General features: G+C 39.9%; 1 protein-coding gene across 2 annotated transcripts in view; it reads left to right on the forward strand.

Annotated features, from left to right (window-relative positions):
• Window positions 1-8,025: 8,025 nt before the first annotated feature.
• Window positions 8,026-27,057, forward strand: part of MAGI3 (membrane associated guanylate kinase, WW and PDZ domain containing 3) — a 231,542-nt gene continuing 212,510 nt past the window's right edge. For both annotated transcript variants that reach the window (XM_058538824.1, XM_058538825.1), the window contains exon 1: window positions 8,026-8,875. In XM_058538824.1, coding sequence (XP_058394807.1) covers window positions 8,560-8,875 — 316 coding nt within the window. In that variant the 5' untranslated portion in view covers window positions 8,026-8,559. The remainder of the gene's footprint in view (window positions 8,876-27,057) is intronic.

Genomic DNA, 27,057 nt, shown 5'->3' on the forward strand with positions numbered 1-27,057 from the left:
TGGGAGGTAGTTGGATGATGGTGGGCCTGTTGGTCAGTTGTGGGAACAATGGCTTTTACTCTGAGTAAAATGGGGTACAATGTAGCACTGAGCAGGCAGTGACATGATCTTGCTTATTTTTTTTATAAGGATCACTCTGACTGTGTATGTTTCAGTCATACTAAATTTACTTTCTTACGAATTTAGAGGCTGGAAGTCTGAGATCAGGGTGCCAGCATGGTCAGTTTCTGGTGAGAGCTCTCTTTTCCCTTTCTGGCTTGCGGACTGCCTCCTTCTTCCTGGGAGAAGGGAAGGATCTCTCTTCTCAAGAGGCTACCAATCCTATTGAATTAGGTCCCTACCCTTACGCCCTCTTTTAAACTTAATTATCTCCTCATAGGTCCTATCTCCAAATACAGTCATCTTGAGAGTTAGGGCTTCAACATATGAATTTGGGGAGGACACAATTCAGTCCATAGCAGCTTGCAACTCGAAATTTTCAATCTTTTAACATCCTCAAACACACCGAGGCTGAAAAGGTAACCTTGAAAATTAACCATGTATAGTTTCTATTAATGGTTCTGAAGGTTTGCTGTTGATATAACCAGTTGCTCTCTTTGTCCTATTTATGTCTATCAAATTGTGCATGGACACTTATTATTTATGTATTTTATAGAGGTATAATTGACATATTAGTTTCAGGTGTACAACATAATGATTCGCTATACATGCATATTGTGAAATGATCACAATAAGTCTAGTTAACATCCATCACCACACACAATTACAATTTTTTTCTTGGGATGAGAACTTTTAAGATCTACTCTCTCAGCAGACAGTTATATATTTAACTGTGTCAAGATTAAGTTCTAAGGATAGAACCTCATCAGATCCTATATTATCTAGAACGTTTCCCTGCTTCTGGACTGAAATTCAGTTCCTTCCCTCTCTCATCCCAAATCCAACAAGGTCACTCTCCACTTTTGAATGAAGGAAAATATAGACTTTTCTATATTTTGGATACTTTTGTTAAGTATAAGAAAGGCCACAGTACCCTGTCTTTGAATAGAGTGTGTATATTTTAAGCTCGGTGTGTTTCCAATTATTTTTACTGTGAAATTTGGGAGTGTGCATTTGGAAACACTTCACCTAAGCTTAGCCAAGTAAATGAGAATTTTCCTTTTGTTGAAGAAAGGGAGCTTTGCATGGTGCTTTGTATTGGAATCTGCTAAAGGCACTGTTTATTTGCTTCCAGTAGGCAATGAGAAAATAAGACTCAAGGGTCTGAAGTTTTCTAACTAGTCAAAGAATCTAAAAGATTTTATAGGGTGGTAGAGCTGTTTTAAAGCAAGGCTTGTGAATTCCTTTATCAATAAAGAAACAAATTCCACTTCTTATAACAACACATCCTGTAGATTCAAAGAACGGTATGAATTGTTTCACAAACTTTAAGGTCATCATATGCGTGAGTAGATGTTACTTTCCTAAGAGATTAAACAAAAATCTTGAAATTAACATTCCATCTCTCTGGATGCTCTTCTCAATAAACATAATAAAAGAAAGAACCTGTATAAATTTAAACTTAATTAAGAATTTTCCTCACCTTTTATTTTCTAACCTTGTCCTTATCTTACTGCGAAGGGACATTTCAACAAAAAAAGCAATTACATTTCACAAAGCTTCTTATTAAATATAATTGTAACATATTTCTTTAACTATGATCAGTGTAGGAAATTAAAACTATAATTTCTGATTTCCACAGTGCATTCAGCAACTTTTCATCTTAACATTGTTTCTACCGTGGTGCATGCCACCATCATCTCTCTCTGGCCTTCTGTACCAGGTTCCTCTCCGGCTGCCCTGCTTCTCCTGTCACCTCATCCTTCTCTACATAGCTATCAGAACCATCGGTATAAAATACAAATCAGATTCTGCCACTCCTCTCCTTAAAATTTATTGTTGTGCTCTGAATAAAATTCAAATTCCTTTCCTTGGCCTGAAAGGCTGTATGTGATCTGGCCTCCAGCTTACCTCTGAATTCATTTCCCACCACTCTCTCCTCCATGACCACACTCCAGCCACGGTGGCACTCTTCTGTTCCTCAAAGTCAGACACAGGTCTACCTAAGGTCTTTGTGTTGGCCTGGAATGCTTGAGTCTCAGGTTTTCACTTGGCTCCCTCTTCCTAGTCATTCAGGTCTCAGTAAAACTTACCTTCTCAGCGAGAACTTCTCTAAGCCTTCTATGTAATACAGCCTGTGTCCTCTCTTAACCACCCATTGCTTCATTCTGTTTCATCTTCTATTTTAGTTATAGTACTATTTGACTACAGGAAATTATTATTTTTTAAAATATTTACTAAATGTATATATTATTCATCTGGACGTGCATTTGAAATTATCTTGATTATTTACTTGTTTCCGGTTTACTGTTGATGGAGTTCAAGACATGCTACCCCAATATATTGCACCTTGGCATATTGAATATTGAGCTGAAGGAGTTTGAGAAAATGGCAGAGGCAGACAAGTCTCTGACTTTCCTCCTGCCCTTCTTCCCTGAGGCAGGTCATAAGACCCTCATGTGAGAGGTGCCCTCCCTATTCCCGAAGGAAATGAGTATCCTTATCTTCAAGATGGAAGGATATCGAGAAGAATCTAAGCCAACAGGCCTTGCTAATTTCCCCCAGTTTACTACACTTAGCTCATACTTTCTGCCCTGTTATATCTTTCCATGATTTCCCACTCTTCATCAAACCTAGCATAAAAATACTTAGGTTTAACCATTTCTTTGGATCTTCATTTCATTATGAAGGCTCCTGTGTCACACAAAACTTACGATAAATAAATTTGTATGCTTTCTTCTATTAATCTATCTTTGCCAATTTAATTTTCAGACCTAACCAGGGACTCTAAGAGGGTTGAGGAAAACTTTTTCCTTCCCTGTACTGTCTTCCCCATGAAAGGAGGGATCTTGTAAATTATTTATTGCTGTAAACCAGTACCTGAAACAATGCTTGTTCATAAGAGGTACTCTCTCTCTATTGTTTGAATGAATGAATGAACGAATGTGTTCTAACTAAAGACAAAGCACCCAGCGCAATGGGGGATACACAAATGAATCAGAAAGGGACTCTGCCCTCAAGAATCTTGAGGTCTACTGGAAAAGAAAACACGCAGATAGAGACAACATGCTGTTGGTCCTGGAGAAGAAAGAGATGACATCCAGCTGTAGGAAATCAAGGCTAGCCTTGAGTAGGAGGTTGCATCTAAGCTGAAAGATGAAAGATGGGTATTTTGGTATTTTCTATTTCATTCAATGTTCTCTTTGTCCTGCTTTGTTAGACAAACTTGACATCTGACTGCTTAACTAACCCCTCTTTCAAAGCCTGTTGGCACTGCCCTTGGTTTTGAATGTTCCTATTGTTCTGTGAATTTGAGTGGATTCTTTTGGTCACTTGCAGGTAAGTGCACCTATGGGCAAAAATCCACATTTATGCGTGAAACATAGTAATACAGATTTTAGACAATAAATTAGTTTGTTTAACTGAAATAAAATTTTTCCATATTATTGCTTTTGTAATTGAGCATATTTTAGCGTTAGCATACAAATTAGCCCATAGGCCTAGGCAAATAAAAATGTTAATAAAATGTAAAGATACAATAGAACATTAATACTGAATTAGTTAGGCTATTAATGTTAGACTACATTACATACATCATTTACACAATACAGGTAAATATGAACATTTTCTAAGCCAATGAAAGATTTTGTGGATCAGAATTTTTAAAATTCAAGATGATTATATTATAATAATTTATGGGAATAAAAACAGGATAAATGTTCTTGTATTCTGTACAGCAGGCAAATATTTGTTTTATCTGTCCACTTCTCCGCCACCCTCTGCCACCTTAATGCTTGAGAACGACTTCATCTAAATAATAATTTGATTTATTGTTACTAGAAATTCAGGTTTCCATGAAAGAAACTAGTGAGAATATAAAAATAAACGAAATTTAACATTTCTCCCTACACTTGCCTTGCTTTGGCACAGAGCCACATACAACTCCAGGGGCACTACTTACATAGACTCTGATGTGAGTGATGCCCCTGGAGTTGTCCAGTGCACAAACTGCACCACCATACAAGGCATCTCTGATTGTACAAAGAAGTAACTAAGCATGGGTCATTTCAGAAAACTTGGCAATTTAGATTTGCCTTTCTGCAGTTTTCTACTTAAAGAGTTTATTTAATTCTCGTAAGGTAAACTCAGCACAATATTGCAAAACAAAACAAACCTCCCACCTTGCCAAAAATATATATATATCAGAAGCAAATCAATGTAGTATATTTGTGGAAGAGACTGTGGATTGCTTGCCTAAAAGCCCATCTTCCCTCTTCATATTTGCTAAGAGACCCTCCAAGTTCTATTCAGACATCCTATAGTTATGCAGTTTACAAGACGCTGGATCCCCTTCTGAGCACCAGAGGGTGAACTGGATAAGGTTATTTCCTTACTCTTAGAATCTTTGGTTTAGGAAAGGACATTTGGGCAATTCTGGCCAATGAGCTGGAGGAGAAGTCTTGCTGGGAGCCTTTGGGAAAGGTTTCCTTGAGCTACAAAAAGGAAATAAGGAAAGAAGACATCCTCTTTCTTCCTTTCAGTCTTTGGACAGTGTTGTGATACTTGTGTTACATGGAGCCCTGCAGCCATCTTGGGACCTAAGTCATGCGGTATGCATATTGAAACATATCGATGTTTATCTCTACAGTTAGATAGATAGAGGTAGACCAAAGAAACATTGGAGATCATCAAATTCAACTGTCTCATTTATTTTTGTTAACCCAGGTTCCATATTGTTTGGCTTATTAATATTCCCAATGGAAATCACAACTATTAAGCCAACAGTTAGGTTTGCGAGCAGTGATCAACACAGACACAATCTGATTATTTGGATAGGTGCCATTTTAGAGATAGAAGCTTATAATGTGACTCCTTTAATTATGAAGTAATTTCTATAATAGTATACTACCAGAATGAATTGCTGGGGTGAGTAGCTTATTTCTAGAATATTTTTTAAACGGAAGCTAAGCTTACTAAGATCGGTGAATTTAATACTTAGAGAATTATAAAGGTGATTAGCAATGCTTTTAGCCTTGTCACAAATATTACTATTTAGCATAAACTAAAATAATAATTTATTTAGTGTTTGCTTATATGCCAAACCGTTTGCTAAGTGCTTGCTTGACTCAAAGAGCTCCATTCTGTTCTCATAACCATTCAGGTGAGCACTGTTATTATATCCATCTTGTAGAAAAGGAAATCGAGATTAGGTAAAGTTAAATAGTTTACTCAAGGTCGGAGCCAATGAGTAGAAAAACTGGGATTTGCCATTTGCCTCCAGAGCTCAAGCACCTAATCATGCAGTTTTCTGCCCAAGAGTCAATAACTTATTCTTGGTTGAGGCCATGTGGCAGACACTGCTGGGTGCCTATGTCACAACTATTCCCCCTTTCTCCTCTCAAACAGAACCCCTATTTCGTTTGGGAGTGGCTCATGCTCAGGTTAATGAACTGTGGCAATCCCATTTTCTTTTGGTCTGCAGTGGGCATGTGACCATTTTTTGGCCAATAAGGGAAAATCTACTGGGGGAGATGGCAGTGTGGGAAAGATTTTTCTCCTTCATAAAAATGGGAGCAGCACTGCCTTTCCCTCCCTTCCTCCTTGTACAATGACCTCTGAGGATGTGAAGTCTGGAGCTGTGGCAGCCACATTGTAATCAAGAGATGACAAGCGCGGAGACAAAAGCCAACATGCATATGGTGGTAGAGAGCAAACATAAAAAGAGCTTGAGTCCTTACTGACATGACTGTGCTGCTGAACTAATCCTGAGACTACCTACAGCTGAACTTCATGTTAAAGATGTAATAAATGACCTCATGCTTTAAGCTACTGTTAGTCAGATCTTCTGTTGTTTGTGGCCAAATGCATCCTAATGGATACAGTCTGGGCAGGGAAAGATGTTTTCCCAGAGTTGCTGTGAAAATAGACAATGTGGAGGTTATCAAGATTTCATCCAGGAATCCGTTAGTGTAGGTAGTAGTTCAGAAAAAAATACTCCAGCTTTATCTCAGATCTGGGTAAATCTGAGCAATCCACATGTCTGTGCTGGGTATTTCCCCCTTTTTTCCCCAGACACACTGTTCCTTTTCTCTGTGTGACTGGCTGATATAGACGCATCAAAAGGCTTTCTCGTCCCCTGGCTTCTGGTTGGATTTTGCCTTGCGGATGCACCAGCAGGAGACTGAGGAGGGAGGTGAGAGAGAGAGAAATCCCCCAGCTTCTTCCCTGGGTGATTACTTAGGCTGACTATATCCTTTGACTGGGGGTCACAGGCTCCTGTCAGGCTGCTCTTTCTGTGCTGAGTTTTGGTAACTGTTCCTTCCCTTTCCTTCTACAGATCTTGGAGCTTGTAGCCCCAGGGTTTCACACTTCCCTTGTGGTTTCCCACACCCTGCCCATATCTTTGCAAAGTACCATTTGTTTCCTGCTAGGTCCTGACTGATACAATGGTGTGAGCAAATCACTGCAGCTGTTGAAGCTTGGTCCAGGCTATCTGAGATGTGGTGAGACTCTGTGGAGTTATTCATAGTTTCAAGAAGGGCTTTCCCCAACCAGGAAAGGATGCTACATAAATAAGTGTCATGCTGCAAAAGCGAAACAAAGTCTCACAGCTCGGAGAAATCACTTTCCACCCGAGGACAAGAAATCAGAAGAGACGGCATTTGGGCTGAGGATGGATAGGATTTTTAAAAGACAAAGACAGGGGTGAGTATGAGTCAAGCCAGGGAGGAGAGAAAGCTCAAGAAGAGTTCCTGAAAAACTAGTGCTGGAAGGGACCTAAGATGTCCTTATTCAATGTTAGTTCTCCCTCCACCTCCTTTACAGATGAGTAAACTTGAAGCTGAGATTTGGCAACTGTCAAACAGCAAGTAAATAGCATGCCAGGACTCCAACCCAGGTGGGCTAGTTCCTAATCCACCTTCTACCTCCACCCCACCCTACCTCACCTCAGGTCGTCTGCTTACTTGTCAGTCTCTCCCACTAGACTGTGACCTCCTTGAGAGCAGGGCCTGTTTTCTTCATCCTTGAACCCCAGTATCTAGCACAATTTCTGACATGAAGTCTTCGTCACCATCGTCAGCTACCAAATGACAAGAAGCATCCACCCTTTGCCAGGCACTCTGCAGATATTTTACCTGGATCTCAAGGAATCCTCACAACTTGGAGGGGTATAATTATCTCCACTCTCAGCTGAGAATGCTGCGGCTCAGAGAGGTTGTCTAATTTGCCCGAGGTCACACAGTAGTGTGCAGGACTCTATTTTACCTTCCATGGATCGCACCCCGGAGTCCCTGCCTCAATGGGCGTTCAGTAACATTTGTTGAATAAATGAACAAGAAACATCGACTCAGTGTATATGATCGGCTGTAACAGGCCACCCTGGAGGCCCCGCCACCTCCGGCCGCGGTCTCAGCAAGTCGTCTCTCCTCCAAAGCACACCCGCTCCTCTCGGCGCCCCGCCCAGGCTCCCAGGTTCCGCCCCCGACTCCGCCCGGCTCGCCAGCCACGCCTCCACCTCGAGGAGTTCGGTCGTTCTCCCTATCTGAGTTTTCTCCTGCCTCCAGCCGCTGCATCGAGGGCTTCTCTCGCCCTGCGATCTGGAGCGGGTTCCACTTCCCTGCCCCTCCTCTCGCCCCCCTCACTCTTCAAACTTCTTTTTTCCACCCTCTTTAAACTTCAGTCATCCTAGTGCCCGCCTCCTCCACTCCCACCAACCAATCGGTGGTTCTTATTCTCGCCGAGGGTCCGCCCCCTTCCCGCCGGGGGCCAATCCCCGGCGAGGGAGTCGGGTGCTGGGGCTCGTTCCCAAGCGCCTGGCCGGTGACGGCAGCGCGCCGGGCGCCGCGCGGCGGGAGGGGGCGGGGCCCTGGATGAGGGATGGGCGAGGGCGGGGGGGAAGGGAAGAGGGAGGAGGAGGAGGTTGCGGCGGGTTTGAAAGCGGCAGTTTCCTGGCTGCTTGGGCAGGCGTTGGTCCCCGAGCTCCAGCTCCGCAGCGGCCACGATCGATCCAGCGACGGGGCTACGCGCGCTTCTGCGCGCCCCCGACGGATTTTTCCCGTTTCGGCTCTTCCCTCTCACCTCCCCGCCCCCCCCGCTTCAGCCTTTCCCGCCGCTCCGGCGCGGAGCCCGGGGGCCAGCCGTCGGCTGTGACCCCGCCCGAAACCCCTCCGGAGCTGCCTGGGGACAGTTCCCTTCTCCTTTCTTCAGCCTAATCCGGGGTGGCCCTCGCGGAGCCGGGCCAGCCCCGGGGAGCGCAGCCGGGAGGGGCGTCCGAGGGGCGTCTCGGGGCTTGGAGCGGCCCGGCCCCCAGCGGGCTGTGGTCGCGGGTGGGGGTGCCGGAGCGGCGCGGCCCCCTCGCCGGGCTGCGCGGGCCGCCCGGGGCCCCCAGGCTGAGAGGGGCCCGGAGCGGCGCCCCCGCCGCCCGCGCGGGGTCTCCCCCATGGTGCAGCGGGGTTCGGGATGTCGAAGACGCTGAAGAAGAAGAAGCACTGGCTCAGCAAGGTGCAGGAGTGCGCGGTGTCCTGGGCAGGGCCCCCGGGCGACTTGGGCGCCGAGATCCGGGGCGGCGCGGAGCGCGGTGAGTTCCCCTACGTGGGGCGGCTCCGCGACGAGCCCGGCGGGGGCACCTGCTGCGTCGTCTCGGGCAAGGCGCCCAGCCCGGGGGATGTGCTGCTGGAGGTGAACGGGACGCCTGTCAGCGGGCTCACCAACCGGGACACCCTGGCTGTCATCCGCCACTTCCGCGAGCCCATCCGTCTCAAGACTGTGAAGCCAGGTACGCCGGCCCTGCCTTTCTGTCGCGGGGTTTGGGGGAGGTCGGCGGTGGGCGTCCTGGGAGCGGCGGCCCCTCCCCACCTCTTATCGTCCTGGGTCATCTTAACCCTCTTGGGTGTGCCGGACTCCCTGGTGAGGGGGAAGGGTGGCGGTGGTGATTCCCATTTTGCCGATAGGAAAGCTGAGCTCTGGCTTGGCAAGGCTGCTCTGCAGGCTGTCACAGAATTGCGATCAGAAGCTGGATTTCTTAGATTTGTAGCTCCGTCTCCACCGCAGTTTTTTTGAATAGAGAAAAAACCAGCCCTTTTCTGCTCTCCTTTGTGGAATAGATCCTCACGATGGTAGCATTTTCTTTGGAACAGCCGTACGCATTTTCTAATAGGGAAAAAGGTCTGTACTATTGAGGCACTTGGTGCCAAGGTTACCACCTAGTGTACCTGGGAGGGCTTAGCTGCTTCAGTGTTTCTTGCACACTAGCAACACCTCGGAGCTGACAGCCTAACTCTGGCAGTCGTGGTGGTTCAAGTGTCTGGGTACCGATGGTGTACAATATGTGGTATGTGGCAGAGTGGTGTGTTCTTGCAGGGAGCTGTTGAATAGTCTGGGTTTCGAAGGAAGACCTAGGTGCCTCGCTGAGTAAAAGCTTTGGTAAATCTTTGATTTTACAAAATTTTATTGAAGTGGGGGTAAAAAGGGCCCCTGCTGCCTTGGTGTCTTTTATGCTAGTAAAATCTGCTGCAAAGCATGTTACGTTTATGGCATACTTGCCAGTTTCAGAGCATTGATCAGACTGCGTACAGTGAAACCTGATAGTATGTAATAATAGCCCTTATGTATTTGATATCGGCAGCAGTATTGGTCGTTTCAGCATTGGTAGAATGTGGTTCTATTTTCTGAGATGTTTGTAGGAGAGTTATGACTACAATGTTATTAGAAATCACACTATATTTGCTGAATGTGCTCTACTGAATATACAAGGCATCAAAATATAATGGGCTGCTTAATTGTGACGGGTTAGAGAAATCAGTCCACCCCTTTACCACAAAATCCTAGAAAATTCTGGAGAAAATGTAACATGTTATCTCCCTCACATTTTTTTTTTTTCTTTCTCAGCAGCTCACTTTGGGAATATCTCTTTCATAGTCCTTGGGCTTAATCTGAACTGATGGTTTGTGGTGCAATATACATGTGTGTAGATTGTGGGTGTATATATATACACACACACACCCACATGTCCCTGCAATCTTAAATTAAGATTTTCTTCACGTGGTCTATTCCATCATATTCATTTTAAGCTTATGGGTTTATGTGAGGTTTTCTTTTTTATTGTTGTTAATTTAAAAAACTTTAGCAGACTTAAAATATCTTTTTCTGTGTAGTGTTGTGAATTCAAAAATTCTTTCTTAACTCAAACTTTTAGAGCCAAATATGAAGGGTAGAGGAAAGGCTTTTGGGCTGTAATTTAGCCAGTCAGGCATTGTCTGTAATATGCCAAATACGAAATATACAGCACTTACTGGTCTAGGTGCCATTTAGTTGAAATCCCATGAGTCAGAGATTAAGGAGAACATCTGCATCATTGCTTTGTGTTTTGTTTTGATTAGTTGGGGCATAGATGAGAGTATAACTGGCATTTTCAAAGATAGTTTAAAAGTTGGTAGATTGAGGAAGTTGGTATATTCTCAAATTATTATGATTCTTTTAGAAGACTGGGGACATGTATCTTTGATATTAGTCTGGTCTGCATGTTATACATTTTCTCAACCTTTATATCAAATTTAAGAAGATAATTAGAAATTTAGTGTGTATCCAGTAATATAAATAATTGTCTTGAATAAACATCATATGCACCAGAATGTAGTTGACATTTTTATAGTAATAAAATTTTGCCCTCTTGACAACCACAGATGCTGTCCTATTTGAAATGTTTAGCCAAAATAAAGGGAATAATTTATATTAATGGGTGTAGCACATTTTGTAATTATTAATAATAAAAGTTCTGCATACTACACCTATTTTTTAAAGATACACTCTGCTTCAGTAATTTCTAAAGGATACCATTATGTGTCATCTGAGATTGGTATTCTTGTTTCTAAGCAAGTTGTAATTTAAAATTTTTAATCTCTTAAAAAAATAGTATTCTTAGTTTCTTAATAGCCTCATGTTAGGCATTATATTAAATGGCTTTCTTAAATGGCTTTGCTTAAACATTTGTTATGAAATAGCAAGATTTTTGCAGTTTAAGCGCAAGACTTTAAATATTAGAAATTAAGAACTTGAAGAGGTTATTTGTAGAACTTTGGATGTGATTTTATCTCTAGAGGAGACAAAGATTTTTTACTGTTGGGATTAATTTTGAAAAGTATGAAAATACAGAGTTAAGGGAATTTAAAAAGGAATTTGTCCTGCACATTGGGGTTTTTTTCCAATTAATTTTTTAATTAATTTATTTAATTAATTAATTTATTTAATTAATTTATTTAATTAATTTTTTTCCAATATTAAAATTTTCAATTTAATAAGGTATTTTAAAGTGTACTTAGCACTCTGTCTCTTGTCTTGATTAGTAACTCTTTATTAATCCATATTCATAACATATCATTTAGAAACTAGCACAGTACAGGAGTAAATTTAACTTTCTATAAGATGTAGTATTAGCAAGGAATGATCTCATATTATCTTCTGACAGAGTCCATGGTGGAACGAAGAGCTGGACGGTAGGATATGGCTGCGGCAGCGCAGATTCTTCCTAGCTTTTTCCTTTCCTTCTAGTAGATGCTAAGAGGAGCCCAGCCAAAGACAGCACCGTCACCCAGATGACTTGCCAAAGGTTCTTTCTGGCAGTGACTGACTTTAGCTTTGATTTGGGGTTTGTTTATTGTTTTTCCCCTTTCTTCTATTATAATCTGTAATGGAGATTTAAAAGTAATTTTTTAAAATATGGTTTCTCATCGGCTTTTCCTGGGAAAGTTAGGGAATTTCTTATTGAATTCTTATTCATATTTAGTATTAATATAGTACTTAGCAGTCAGTACTTTCCTGCTTCTAGGAGAATCTTTAGTTCCACCTATTGCTTGAGCCAGCTGGTCCCCTGTTTCTGAATTACAACCCTGTCATTTTTCTGCAAAGAGAAAAGTTTACTTGAATTTGAACTTTGTACTTTCCCAGTAGTAAAGGAAGTTGAACCTTGGACCTCTGGTGAAATTGTGTCATGATATAGTCCTATGATCAGGATTAGTTTCTTTGATTTTACTTCAGAGTATGTTTTTAAACAATTTCTGTTCTGATTAATGATCGAAGTAGTTAATTTTGTTCTAAAATTCTCCGGACTATGAATGTGCAGAGTTTTGTGGAATATTCGCTTCTTCATATACCTTTAAACACATCTTTCAGGGGTTGTAAATTATGTGGATTTAATTCCAGAGCCTGAGTATTGATACAATAAGTACACGAAATCATTGTCTACTGTGTTATTATGCACACATTGTATTCAACTGCTCTAAGCTTGGTACTATATCTAGAGATGAAAATCAGGAACAATGTTACAGTTTAACAAAAACTAATTTGAAACAGATCTTGTTTAATGCTAATTAAATGAAGGTAAAAGTCTTCACCTCTGGCTCTTTGAAACATCTGATTTATAAGGGAATTTTGTTAAAATGAGCACATTCCTAGAAATACATTCCCCATTGGTGAAGAAACATCACTGGATGCTTTTAAGTAAGGATGTTTGTGTTATGTCAGCAATGAATAGCTCTGCCTGTTTCTTCTATTAACTCTTGGATCTTTTTGTTAGTTTTTTTGGTTTAGTGGGTAACTTGGGACTTTTGGTGAGTTTTGTTTAGATAGTTGTAATATTTGAAGAAGGGAAGGGTGAGAGAAATTAGAATTAATTGCTAGCCTCTTAGGTTTGCAATACAAAAAAATTTCTCATTACCTTTTTTTTTAAACAATAGAAACTAGAGATTGGATGAGGCAACCCCCTTTTAGGGAAAATAGCATCAAATTTTGATAAACCTTAAACTTGCAACTATCCTGCTGTCTCAAATTTTGGTAGCAAGTTTTTGGGTCTAAAATTGGTTTTAATGATTCAAGGTTCAGGTTCTGGACTCTATTCATTAACACTTTCAATTTGTATGAGTACTGGACTTATCCCACAGTGACAGAACAAACACTTAACATTTGGGCATTTCAATTTTCAGATCATTTTTATTTTTCAGTTTAGTGCTAAAACCGATTTTCATAGAACATAACTTTCTGTTCCTGGGGAATAGAAATGGTTTTCCCTCTGAGATTCTGGGAGGTACTTTATAAAAACTCTTGTTACACGAGAGAAATTTCAGTGATTTTTTTTTTTTGACCTGGTCTCTAATTTATGTAAATTAATGGTAAAACAAACCTGCATTTAAGTATTTGACTTAAGAAGTCAGTGTGGAATCTTCTCAGGTGAATAGTTTCATATAATGGCTTTATTGTGTAATCACTGAGTGCTGTGTAAATTTTGTGGGCACTTAGTATTTTGGGAGTGTGTTGTAGGAGAATTTCATTTTTATGAACCACTTTGATATTACCTACCAATTTCAAAGTCTGCCAGTTTCCAAGTCAATTTTTGGTTGTTTGTGATTTGACAAAGGATAAGTGTTTTGGTATGGAAGACTAGAATTGTGTCTCTTTTAATTAATTGATTATTTTTGTTTCTCTTCTAAAATTTTGAGAGATAATTTCCTTGCAGTACTACATTTTCGTAGAGAGAATGAATGTCCTTAATTTAAAACCATTCTTGGGCCGGCCCCGTGGCTTAGTGGTTAAGTGCGCCCGCTCCGCTACTGGTGGCCCGGGTTCGGATCCCGGGCGCGCACCAACGCACCGCTTCTCTGGCCATGCTGAGGCCACACCCCACATACAGCAACTAGAAAGATGTGCAACTACGACATACAATTATCTACTGGGGTTTTGGGGGGAAAAAAAAGGAGGAGGATTGGCAATAGATGTTAGCTCAGAGCTGGTCTTCCTCAAAAAAAATAAAATAAAATAAAAATACAATAAAAATCTTTCTTTAAAAAAATAAAAAAATAAAACCATTCTTAAGGGTAAGATTTTTCAGTGGCTCAGGGGCTGGTGTTGTGCGAGACTTGTTTGTGGGGGAAGAGAAGCAAGTCCATTGCTCTTCTCCTTGAACCAGTATTATTCAGAATGTTTTCCCAAAAAGAGGTGCTTATTTTACTTTATAAATAGAAAATAAAAAGTTCTTACTGGCACACATTCATTCTCTCAGCAAATGTTTAGTGGTGTACCCACCATGTGAGCTAGCACTGGTGATATAAAAATATAAAATATGAAAATGAGTCAGAAATGGTCCCTGTCTTCAAGAAGCTCACAGTTTGGTGGGAGCTTAATGATTCCTTGGTAATCAAGGAATTGTTAGTAATAGTAAAGGGTTTTACCTTTTTCACTTTTCTCCCAGTACTTAAATGAAACTCTAGGTAAGTTTTAGTATCAATTTTGGTGGAAGTTAGACTAATTAATTGACTGCCTAGCATGCTGTTCTAAAAAGTGGTGTGGAGTTGCGTCTTCGAGAGGATTCGGGTTCTCAAGTCATTACAAATAGAGGGAAATCAAATATAAGCAAAATTATCTTTTGAAAAGCCCCTAAATTTAAATTGCCCTTAAGATACATTGTAATTGTATTTTATTTACAATGTATTTTACAATACAATGTGTATTTTATTTTCAATGTATTTTATACATTCTATTTGTATCGTACCACTTTTAGGATGAGTCATACATGCTATTTTTCCACCTATTGCTATATTTTGGTTGAACACCAGATGAAAAACCTATCTTTTAATTCTAAGAAATTATCCTCGTTTGGGTATGCATAGTGACTTTGTAGAAGTTAAACCCATACAAGAGGTGAAAGAAAAATGTCATTCTTTTTATGTCTTATTAGGGTCCTTGCTGCTTGCCCTTATTTTCTGATTTGGCTGGTTGGGGAGGGAACCGTGAAGAATTTTGAACTTTGCCTGGCTTTGAAAGATGGATAGGTTTTGATTGAGTGGGATTAGGATCCTCTTAGTAGTAGGTAAGAGGCAGAGGAGGAGAAAAACACAGGGCAAGAACGTTCAATACAGAAAGGTCTACAGTAGAGTCCATCTCAATAGGTGTGTGTGTCTGTAAAAAACTTTATTTTGTATAAAAGCACAAAACTCACATTATAGAATATTTGGAAAACAGAAGGAAAATCATATTAGTTGTTTAAATGTGTAGGTAGTTCCATTATGAATTGTCTCTGCTAAGTTTTTTTTTTTTCAATTGGAACTTGAAATATTTTACTTCTAGAAATAGTGCTGGTAAGGTGCTTAATGCTATTTCTCCCTTCAGCCTTTTTCAACTCATAATGTAATGAGTATTTTATTTAACCCATAATATAGCTGAAATATTGCCATTAGTACTCTGCTTTATGCTAATAGACTTTCTTGGGTTGCTTTGGAAGCCTAGCCAATTTTATGGGAAATGAAATTTGCTAGTCTAGTAAAAAGGGAATTGAAAGTATATTTCCACCTTAATCCTGCCTTCTCTTTTGTTATAGTCACAGTTGATTGACTTCTAGTGAAAAGGGTAGCACCATTATGTCTCCATTTCCCTCCTAACCCCAGCTGTTTTATCCCAATGCCACTGCCTTGCAGTGTTTCCCAGGAGCAGTTCTTCCTCCACCCCCTTCTCAATTTCAGTTGCCCCAGCGTGGCCAGGGGAGCTTGGACTACATTGTGAGACCGTAATTTGACTTGTGGTATATCTAAATACCCGAGAAAGGGCAGACTGTGTTCATAGATGGTAAAGGACTTTGTTTTACTAACACTTATACTAGAGATAGTGTTTTAGAACCTCAGTAAGAAATAGAGAGGGTTCAACTTTTCTGCTATAATTTATTTGGAGTTTAGAAGTTTTTTATATTATGGAATGGGAATTGGAAAGAAATTTTGCTTCAAATTTGTTTATTTATTTGTTTATTTATTTATTTATTTGTGAGGAAGATCAGCCCTGAGCTAACATCTGATGCCAATCCTCCTCTTTTTTGCTAAGGAAGATTGGCCCTGGGCTAACATCTGTGCCCATCTTCCTCTACTTTATGTGGGATCCTGCCACAGCATGGCTTGACAAGCCGTGCATTGGTGCGCGCCCAGGATTCGAACCTGTGAACCCTGGGCTGCCGAAGCGGAGTGCGCGCACTTAACAGCTGCGCCGCTGGGCTGGCCCCCAGATTTATTAATAATTAAGATCTATTCTATTTGGAGGCTTCGCTTCTCGTCTTGGTTATGCAATGTGAACAGTAACTGATCTCCTTAATTAAAACTTTCTGGCATTTTAGGCTCTTTGCTATTTTTTTGCAGAGAGTTTTAAACACGTAATTATTTTTCTTGCTGCAGGGAAGTTTGTGAGAAGTTTCCCTGTATCTCATTGTTGCTCTGATTGGAAATTTCATGTGACTGTGAAAAATGGGATTTTACTCTGCAGGATGATATTTAACAGTAGTTTTATGAAATGAAACACTCCGAAAGGGAAGAAAAAGAAGTGTTTATTAATAAATGCTTTATTTCTGAACTTAAGTAGAATTAAGCTAAGTTAGCTCTGTTTTTTCGTTTAATAAAATAACTTTTAAAAACCCACTTTGATGGAGTCGTCCTGGAGATTATTACTCTTTGGATATGTTATCCAGTTTGCAATAGGTACCTTGTGATATATAGCTTAGATCTAAGCAGGAAGGAAAAAAAATCCTAGTTCACATGTCAGTTTCTGTATTTGTAAGGGTTCTATAGCAAGTGACAGAAACTGTACTGAGGTTAATTTAGGCTAAGAAGAAATTTATTGGCTTACATACATGAAAACCCAGGCATAGCGGACAGTAACAGCTAAATTCACATTCTCAAGTCATGGTCATCAGGACTATCATTTGGCTCTTTTTCCTCTAGGTTTTCTCAGCTCAGCTCTCAGTGGTGACTATGAACCCCCAAGTCATACAGAGTCCTTAAAGCATCTCATCTTTTTTCTGAAATCCAATAACAAATTTCATGCAGAGACTTTGGCCCTGTGCCCATCTCTTGGACCAGTTGTGGAGAGAGGGCAATGGAGTACAATGATTGGTCAGGCCTGGGTGACATGTCCACTCTTGCAGCTGGGTTTAGAAAGCACACTGTGATTAATAACCGTGTCAGAACCCCAGGAGATAAGGGAGGGGTAGTTCCTCAAACGTTGGGATGCTGGGGAGACAACACTACAGGAAATGGCCTCTTTTAAAACATTTAATTTCTCCTACTTAAACGCCAACAGCAGTACACAGTTGTCATAAAACTAACATTTTTAAAAAACCAGATATTGGCTGTAGACCAAACCTGAGGCACTGATTTTACTCAAATATTGTCATTTTTGATGTTTTTTAGTCTAAAAACTGCTTTTATCTTAATGCTGTTTCTTTAAAAAATTGAGATGTCGATACCTTAATGTCTAAAATTTAAAAGTACTGCTTGTAGTTTTTCTTCAATTTTCTTTGATTTTTTTCTTTGTTTACGTCAGATAAGAGTCTCTAAACCAATGCTGCTTGTTCATAGGTAGATGGAATACTTTGGAGGATCATTTAATTATCTTTGGCATTGAGAAAATGATTATTAGTTTAGTTAATGCGATTTTAAAAACTTAATATTATTGTACCATTTTGCAAATCAATTCTAAACTAATTGCTTTCCAGGATGTTTTGCTTTTAAAACAATGGTCTTTTAAAACATAAATTGATACTGCATTGTTATTGTATTATTTCTAAGGGCTCCCTAATAATACCTTTTAGCTGTGATCTCATGGAAGTTATACATAAAGGAACTACTTCACTGACTCTTAACTTTGAAACACTGCTTAAGTGTGTAATGTGGTATCTGTTTAATCACCAAAAAAAGTTATTTGGCAGACATTGTAGGAGAAAATCTGACCACCTTTGTTAAGTTTTTTCTTGCCTTCGCAGGGGGTCGGGGGGTGGGGGATGGGGACAGGACGGAGTGGGGGGGACAGAGGGATTTAGAGGTGGAGGGTTGAAAGAGAGGGGCAGATACTCTGAGTATCTTTTCACACTCTTTTTATATTCCAATTACTGTATTAATGTCTTCAACTTTGGTGCCATAGAAACAATAGTTCTAATATCAACCATCAGTTTATGTGTGACATGCACTGTACAAGTTTTGTAGTTTCGCCAAGTATTATCTGGTGGTTGGACCTATAGTGAGTGTTACATGTTGGTAGGTTATTGGTAAATACACTGTACATAAAAACATCCATGGAATTGGGTGTGATTTGTCAATAAGAATCATAGCAAGGACTTTGTATTTTTAGATTAGTTTATGTCCCTCTTGGGACTTCTTTAGACCATATTTGGAAAATCACTGCTTCTACTGCAGAAGCCTGTTGTGACTAGAGTTCTCCAATATTAATTACATTTATTGATTAAGTCGTGAAATCTGTTAAAATAATACAATCTTCCTTACCTCTGCTCACAGAACTATATCTTAACTCACTTCTGTAGCTTTTGGCAGAATGCCTTGTCAAAATATTATTAATTTTAGCTAAGGATACTATTCACTGTTTTCACTGTTTGATTTAAGCTGGAGTGCACATGCTCATGAAAAATTTAATTTCCTTTGAATAGAGTTAGATTTGCTAACTAGAGCTATCTCACAATGTAATAGCTGATGAGTGAGTGACACATCAACCTCTCTTTGGGGGCAACTCTAAGTTGACAACCTTTGTCTAAGTCTAATGGGAATATTCTGACTTGGGGACTTCACGCTAATACCAGCTGCCATTTACTGGGTAACAGTCACGTGTCAGGGCATTATACACCCATCTTGTTTGGTTTGTAAGGATGTGTATGTTGACATACATGTATTCCTGTAAAGACGTTTATATATTGTTATTCTCAATGAGTCAGGTATCGTCATCTCCCTTTTATGCATGAAAACTGAGATTCGGAAAGATTAACATGCCGAAGGTCACAGCCGACTCCCAGGGAGGACTCTAAGAACTGAAACAGTTTTGAGTCCTCCTGCTTCACTGTCCAGATAGAATGTTATTTCATTATGTCTGAAAAATCTGTTTTACTTCCTTTTTTTCTATTAAAAGGAAAAACCTTGCAATTCTGAATTGTTCTAGTGGGTGTTAAATGCAGTAAAACATTGGACAAGTACTTAAAAGCTTCATTGCTTGGTTCTGTTTCTAAACAAGGTTTGTGGCAGTGCAGTTCAATCTGTACAGCTAAACTGCGTGATAGTTATTCCCAAGATTACTAATCAAGCAGAAAGTTAGCATTAATTCTTGCTACCTTTGTAAGATAATATTTTCAGCAGTTATATGTAAACGCCTAGATATTTTTAGGATAAATGTACCTGTAAAAATTGTATACTTGATATTGGAAATAATGTCGTGTTCTCATGTTTCCTGTCCACTTTCTCTATAATTCACTCACCAGGAAGGTGTTTGTTAGCACACTTATCTTGAGACAGGTAGCCTAGAAAATGTTCTGATGAATGTAGAAATGAATACATTTTGGAATTAGGAATTTTTTATAAGTATGCAGACTCTTTTCAGAGTATACTTTGCTTAAATAAAATTTAGCCAAGCTAGATAGAAGAATAACTTATTGTATTCAAGTAGATCTCTTTTCTTCCAGGCTTCAAGTACTGCACAGTAAGGTGGTTCCTTTGAAAAGGCAGTTCAAGCAGTGTGGAGTATTGGCACCTCTTGCTCTTTAAGTGTTTGTGCTGTTATGTTTTCTATTTGGGCTTAAAGTCAGTCACTCAAGTGGAAGGAACCATAGCAATCCAACCAATACCTTTAATCTGCAGATAAGTTGAGGCTCAGCAATGGCAGGTAACTCTGCGCAGGAGTCAGCATGAAGCTGGGAGAGCAGGGACTGGAACTCAGGTTCCTTTATTGTTTTAGTTTCTGGCATAGGAATTTCTGTAGGAAATTAGTAAAAAAGAATTAACCTGTTAAACATACTCTGTCTCGTTATGAAATCTGCATTCTTTTGGAATTAAGTACAACGTGCTGACTCAGTTTGTCAGGCCATCAGCAAGCATGAGTATCGTCAGAGGCAGTGGTAACCCAGAAGTTGGAGCACAAGAAAGAATTTTAATTATTACATGCCACAGGTTTTCAGGGCATTTTTAGCCTTCCATAATGCTGTAGCTTAAGTCAGAAAATTGTTAGCTGGTGTAACAGCTGAATACTTAAGTATTTATTCTCTCAGTTGTTTTAGCTTTGAAAAATTATTTTTCTTACCAGAAAGATTCTTCACAATGCTTTCAGTAGAATCCTTCTGAATGGGTGCTGCTGTATGGCAGACTGCTATCGCTGTCCTTGCCCCTTTCTGGAGGGGCGATGCTACAAGTTATGTTTTCTATTTGGGATTAAAGTCAGCCACCCAACTGGAAGGAACCATAGCAATCCAACCAATACCAGCTATAGAGCCAGCTATACTATTATTTTTTCTTCCCTGACTGACTCTGGGATGCAATGGGGAAGATAAGTTTTAGGGCTAGGGACTGCTCAGGGATGTGGTGGATGAACCGTCACTGGTTCAGGGTCCTTGAGTTTGTCTGGCTGTAATGATGGTTGACATCAGTGACATGACTGATAGGAGGGACTGTGCTTCTGTTGGGTACAGGACAAGTAGATGTCTCAGGCCACAGAGAGCTGGCCACAGCAGAGGAGAAAGTACTCACCTGTGTGAGGCAAAACTGAAGAAAGGGGATTGAGGCGGCAGTTCTGGGGAGATTGTATATTCATTAGGTAAGACTTACGGGAGTGGTGACATCTTGCTTGGGCCGTTTGTATGTCTGTGAAAGAACAGCGTGAGTGTAGACCTGAAAAAATCTTTCTACAACCCATCTACCATATACTGCTTTGCAGGTTCAGTGCAGGAAACAGAAAGGGATGTAGTGCAGGGAATTAGTCGCTTAGGGAATCTTTGAAAGGACTGGAGGGCTGGGCTCTAGGCCAGGCCTCTGAGAATGACTTGCAGGACACCTTGGAACAACTTGCCATGGGAGTTGCCACCTCTGTCACAGTCAGGAAAGTGACAATCAGGAGGTTGCCACTGAACCTATGGCAAGAAAATACCACTGTAGCTGTGATAAAGGGATCACAACAGCCACTGCTATTGCCATCATAGCTGCTTTAAGTCTGGAAGGTGGCAACTGGCCACTGCTGTGACAACTTCTCCTTGATGCCTGTGAACTAGTGACTAGATGCTGGAATGCTCAATCTGGCAGTACTGCTTCTGCCACTGTCCCTCAACACTCTCAAAGCTGGAGACTGGACGCTGACATGTCCATGGTCTTCTTTGCTAGCTGAAAGCAGCTAAAAGCTACCGACTGGTGGGGCTCTGCTTCACTTCTCCCTTCCGTATTTTGTGTCCTGCATCTTAATTGTGGAATCATATTTGCATCCTGTATACTAGCTGTAAAAGAGTCTGGAAAGTATAGTTTTTAGTGTATCAACCTCTGCATTTCAGGAAGGTATACTATAAGGAAGGAGGATGCTAAGTGCCAGCTGACCTTTTCTCACACACTCTTCTTAAATATAGTATTTTAAATACAGTTTAGCCTTTCTTGATAACTCATTGTAATTTCTGTGAGCCTCTCTTTTTGAAATGGCCTGTAGTTTAAATGATCATATGGCCGATGGATTTAACATCTGTAGTGACCTTTTGTACTAGGTTAGCTTGTGTCTGTTCTACCTGCCATCTCTGTTGCTGAGACGTCTGTGTTTTATATCACTTAATCTCAGCCTCCCCTGCAAGCCACAGGCACCCAGGGCAGGGAGGGCACCTCAACTGAAGCAATCAATTCATAGGCTGGTCAGCAACCTATGATTTCTGTGGCTTAAAAGATGAATTGCAGGGGCCCGGCCCGGTGGTGTAATGGTTAAGTTTTCCTGCTCCACTGCAGCAGCCTGGAGTTCGCAGGGTCAGATCCTGGGCATGGACCTACACACCACTCAACAAGCCATGCCGTAGTGGCATCCCACATACAAAATAGAGGAGGATGGGCATGGATATTAGCTCAGGGCCTATCGTCCTCACCAAAAAAAAAAAAAAAAAAAAAAAAAAAGATGAATGGGGCCAGTATGATCTTTCCTGGGGTTTTGAACCAAGTCAAAGGGAAAGAATTTCCAATTAGGAGTAGGAACTTCAGCTGAGAGGTTTTGCAGCGATGCACTGGAATTGGCTGCACTCTTTCGTGAGACTGATTGTTAAATTTTCAGGAATTTTCCAAGTTAGTTGTCCAACAGAGTCATTTAAAAAAAATTAAGTGGCGTAAAATTATAATAAATTATATTAAAAACAAAGGTACTTAATACTCAAAATTAATCATTTCCTTATTATTTTCAGCTTTATTGAGGTATAATTGACAAAATTGTAATATATTTAGTGTATACGTAAAGTATATAATTTGATATATATGTACATTGTGAAAGGATTCCCACAATTGAGTTAACACATCCATCAACTCACGTATTTACCTTTTTTTTGGGGGCAGGGGGTGAGAACACTTAAGTAATTAGTAATTAAGTAAAAAGAGAGTAATACTACTCTCTTAGTAAATTTCAATTATACAATATAGTATTATTGACTGTGATCACCATGTTGTACAGTAAATCTTTAGGCCTTATTCATCTTAAAACTGCAAGTTCATACCCTTTGACCAACTCTCCCCATTTCCTATCACCTCCCAGCCACTGGCAACCACTATTCTACTCTGTTTCTATGAGTTTGACTTCTTTTTTTGTTTTTTCTAGATTCCACATCACTTCCTAATTATTTTACTACATTTTACTACTATCTATGCTCTTGAGATTTTTACATCTGTTGTATCTGTATGGTGGAAATACTGTATAATGGTTTGCTACTGCACTTATCTTCCCAGCTCTGTTTTCACTGTTGTCACAGCTGTGGTGGGAGTTGTTAGTATTTACCAAACACACCAGTGATTGTGGGGGTGGGGAGGGAGAGTCAGGGTTGGAAAGGCCATGCTAAACCACGTACAAACTAAAATTATGGGAAAAGAAACTATGAGTAAGCAGAAAAAACTGATGCATGATGTAGGGCTGAGCGGTGTTAATAGCAGAACACTGGAGGGAAGAGCCACAAACTCCTCATCCCAAGGTCTGGAGTCATTCTAGGATTATCCTACAGCCCTCATCTCCAAGAGATTCAGCAGCCCTATTTTATTCCCTGTTCTTGGAATTACATGAAATTGTGAGTTTCTGTGTGTTACCAACCTTAGAACATTCTGGAATTTTATTTTATTTATGCTTATGTACCTCTTTCTCATGAACAAGAGACAGTGTTAAAAGTTTGGGTTCAGGTTTTCTGAGATAGAGGTGGTGGTAAAGAAGGTAAAGAAAGGAGGGAGAAGTGTGGTATATGAGAATTTCCAGAGGGGGCCATTTGTAGCTTGTGGCTTATGGTCCACAACCCTCCTCCCAATACATTTAACATGAGAATGAGATTGACATATCTATTAAGGGATGACTATTATAAACGTATACATTTTACTTTGTAGTATTTTCCATATATAAACATTGCACAGACTATTGTAGTTGCTTGTACATGGAGTAGCTTGTTACTGTATAAATGCGCTAAGCATCAAAGGCTAGAATTCTGGAGCATAGGTGGTAGCTTTCTCTTCTCCTGTAGCTTCTGCCTACGCCTGTAGGAACTGCTCAGGTGTAGACTATAGATCTGGTCTGTCTCTGTAGCTCACAGCCTCACCCTCCTCAGCTGCCTTTGATCAGCTGCTCTCTCTCTGCTCATCTCTCCAGTTTTGTTTTCTCTTTACTCTGATTGCTTCTCCCACGCTTCTCTGCTTTCCAAAGAAAAAACTGACCTTGTATAGATCCTGCCAGCCAATGGTAGTGCTCTTTACTTCTCCCTGGTGGATTGTCCAATCTCAGGGGGTCGGGTGTAAAACTAGGGTGATATTCCTCTGTTTTCTGTTAGATTTGTTCCTGCTTAGATATCCAGGAGCTGCTCTTTACCCCCAGAACTTGTGTGTCTACATTTTTTCTATTTTTGTATTTGGAAATATTCCAGAAGCTTGGTCTCAAGATACATGATATTTCACTGTTTATTTGATATCATTGTTTTGGAGGTTCAAACTGGACTGTATTTGGTAAACAAACTCTATATTTTTAAAATTCATATTAAAAAAATAGTGATTGGAAATGGATCTTTGAAAGGCTGATAGATAATCTCAGTATAATTTTTTATTAAATGAAAGTAAAAATTGTCTAAGTGTGGCATATTAATCCACTGTTAAAGTGATATGCAGATGAAAATTTTGTCAGCACTTTGGAAACTTATCAAAGGTTCCACTTATAAGTAAACAATATAAGGAACCTCTTATTATAAGTAAACAATATAGAAATATTTTGTCATTACAAAAAAAAGCACTAAATGGGAATTGGAATAATTTGTCTTATTACCTGCGGTTTGCAAACTTCACCTCCTAAGATACTATTTCTCTCCATTACCGGCGCTGGTGGTGATTGAAGAAGCATCTATGCAAATGATATTAAAAGGTCACAACTCTTCTGTGGGTATTTTCTCTAACTTTTGGGGCCTGACTAGATGAGGCGGTAGGACCAGTATTTCTTCTTTGTGCTTCTGGGGAGCCCCCTCTCTTTAAGTAGTGGTAGGGCCTCACTGAGCTAGTCATAAGTTCACTGCTCAAAATGACTATTCCGAAAGAAGAGCTGGTCTGGAGCGTAGTCCACGCATACTGATGGCCAAGTCCCTTTCTTGCCAAGTTTTTACCTCCAGTTGCTTTAGGAATCTCTTCACTAGGGGGAAAAAGAGTTTCTGTTTTTTTGTTGTTGTTGTATATTTGTTTTTGAAAATAATGTAACTAAATAGAAACACAGAATTTGATACATGTAATTTTATTTTAAACATCACATTTTAGGACTAATTGTCTTTATTATGTTAGTAGACAGAGGTGAAATTATAACCAAAATGGGGCCCCCAAAATCATTATTATTATTGTATTCATGAGACTTGTTTGTAATAGGTTTAGAATATTTACTGTCTTAGATTACTGACCCAGTTATATTTCTCATAATTATAAAGCTGTTAATTCAACCATGGAGGTAACACAGTCCTAGAGAACTGGGATCAGAAATGAATAGGGCCCTTCTTATTAAGTATCAAACTTCAGAAATATATTGGGTCTACCTTAAAGATAAATAATATCTTGATGAATTGAAAAGTTTGTAACTTCAGGTAATGATGCAGTATATACCTAGGTATGTGTTCTGGATTGAGTTGTCTGCCCCCAAAAGATATGTTGAAGTCCTAACCCCCAGTACTACAGTTTGGAAATAGGGTCATTGCAGACGTAATTAGATAAGATGAAGCCTCCTGAGTATGGTGGGCTCTTAAGAAGAGAAGAGACACAGGTACGTGAGGGGAGAATGCCACATGACTACGGAGGCAGAGCTTGAAATGCTGCAGCTACAAGCCAGGGAGCGCCAGGGGGTGATGGCCACCACCAGAAGCTGGGAAGAAGCAGAGAAGGATTCTACCAAGAGTCTCAGAGACAGCATGGCCCTGCTGACACCTTGATTTTGGACTTCGAGACTCCAGAACTGGGAGAGAATAAATTTCTGTTGTTTGAAGCCACCTAGTTTGTGGTACTTTGTTACAGCAGCCCTAGGAAACTAATATATATTTTATAATGGTAGATATATCCATGTTGTTATTTAAGAAACATCTCAGTACGTTAAAATGATCACTTTCTTTATAACATTAAATTGTGGATTAATATGCTGTGGGTAGCCAAATATTTTTCATTCTTTCAACAGTTCATATGATGGATAACAAAGGCTTATTACTGTATAAATTCCCTAAGGCTCAAGGGCTACAACAGGTGGTAAGTCTCTTTCTTACAGGGGTTTCTCTGCTCATGCCCCCACCCGACACCATCACTCCAGTTTAACTTGTGCGCCTTGTGGGTGCAGGGGTCAGTGTGACCTTCCTCAGACTCAAGAGGTCAATACATTAAAGGTAGTGGATTTGTCATTCTTTAACTCCAGTCCTTTTAAAGTTATCTCTTTTAATGCTTGCTAAATATTTTAAGAAAGATATGTGGTATGTAGATGTTATACTATTAGTATAAAAAGAGCAGCTGAGAGCTAAACCTGTTATGAATTCTTTAGCTAAGATAGGAAAGGAAAGGAGACTGATTTATTTTGCTTTAAACACGTTTTTTTAATTATTATTTTTGGTTATTTTTTTAAATGAGAAAGAAGAATTTTTAAATTACAAATTAGGAAATTAATGGAATCTTTAAGATACAGTATTTATATTACTTCCTTGCTTTATTTATTCCAAATACTTTCTGAAACTTAAGCAAAAGAAAAAACTTGACATTGTAAGTAAGTGTTTATTGAGGGCAAGTGAAATAGTACCACAATCAAATGTAAGCGCATAATAATTTTTTCAGTCAGCAGGTGCTTGACAATGTTCTAGCCATTGGGGATGTAGCAATAAATGAGGCAAACAAGATCTCTTATGGAGTTAACATTCCAGCTGGGAGAGCGATAATAAACAAGAAAATATAAACTAACACCATAATAATAAGGATGGCAAAGACTTAAACAGCCCTTATTATGTGCCAGGCGTTGCTCTAAAGTGTTCTCCTTCATGTTTATTTAGTTTCACAATTGTCTCCATTTTACTTTTGAGAAAACCAAGGCACAGAGAAGCTAAGTGACTTACCCAAGGTCACACAATTAGAAAAGTACAGAGATGGCCCCTGAATCCAGGCACTGTGACTGCAAAGTCTGTGCTCATAAGTGGTACCCTCTGCTGCTCTAGGAAGAATAGATCAGAATGATGAGAGAGAGAGTGTCCTGTTTAGACTGGGTAGTTAGGGAGGACCTCCCTGAGAAGGGGAATGTGTAAGCTACAAGTTGAAAGACTAGAAGGAAGGAGTCTGCCAAGTGAAAATTTTGAGAAAAAACATCCCAGTCAGAGGGAATTGTAAAGTACAAGTTGTTAATGTAAGAACTTGGTGTGTTATAGGAATAGAAAGGCCAGTGTGGCTGGCACCTGGTAAATGAGGGGGTGAAAGTGAT

Source organism: Diceros bicornis, chromosome 4 (genome assembly GCF_020826845.1).
Source record: "Diceros bicornis minor isolate mBicDic1 chromosome 4, mDicBic1.mat.cur, whole genome shotgun sequence".
In the NCBI taxonomy this organism is placed as follows: Eukaryota; Metazoa; Chordata; class Mammalia; order Perissodactyla; family Rhinocerotidae; genus Diceros; species Diceros bicornis.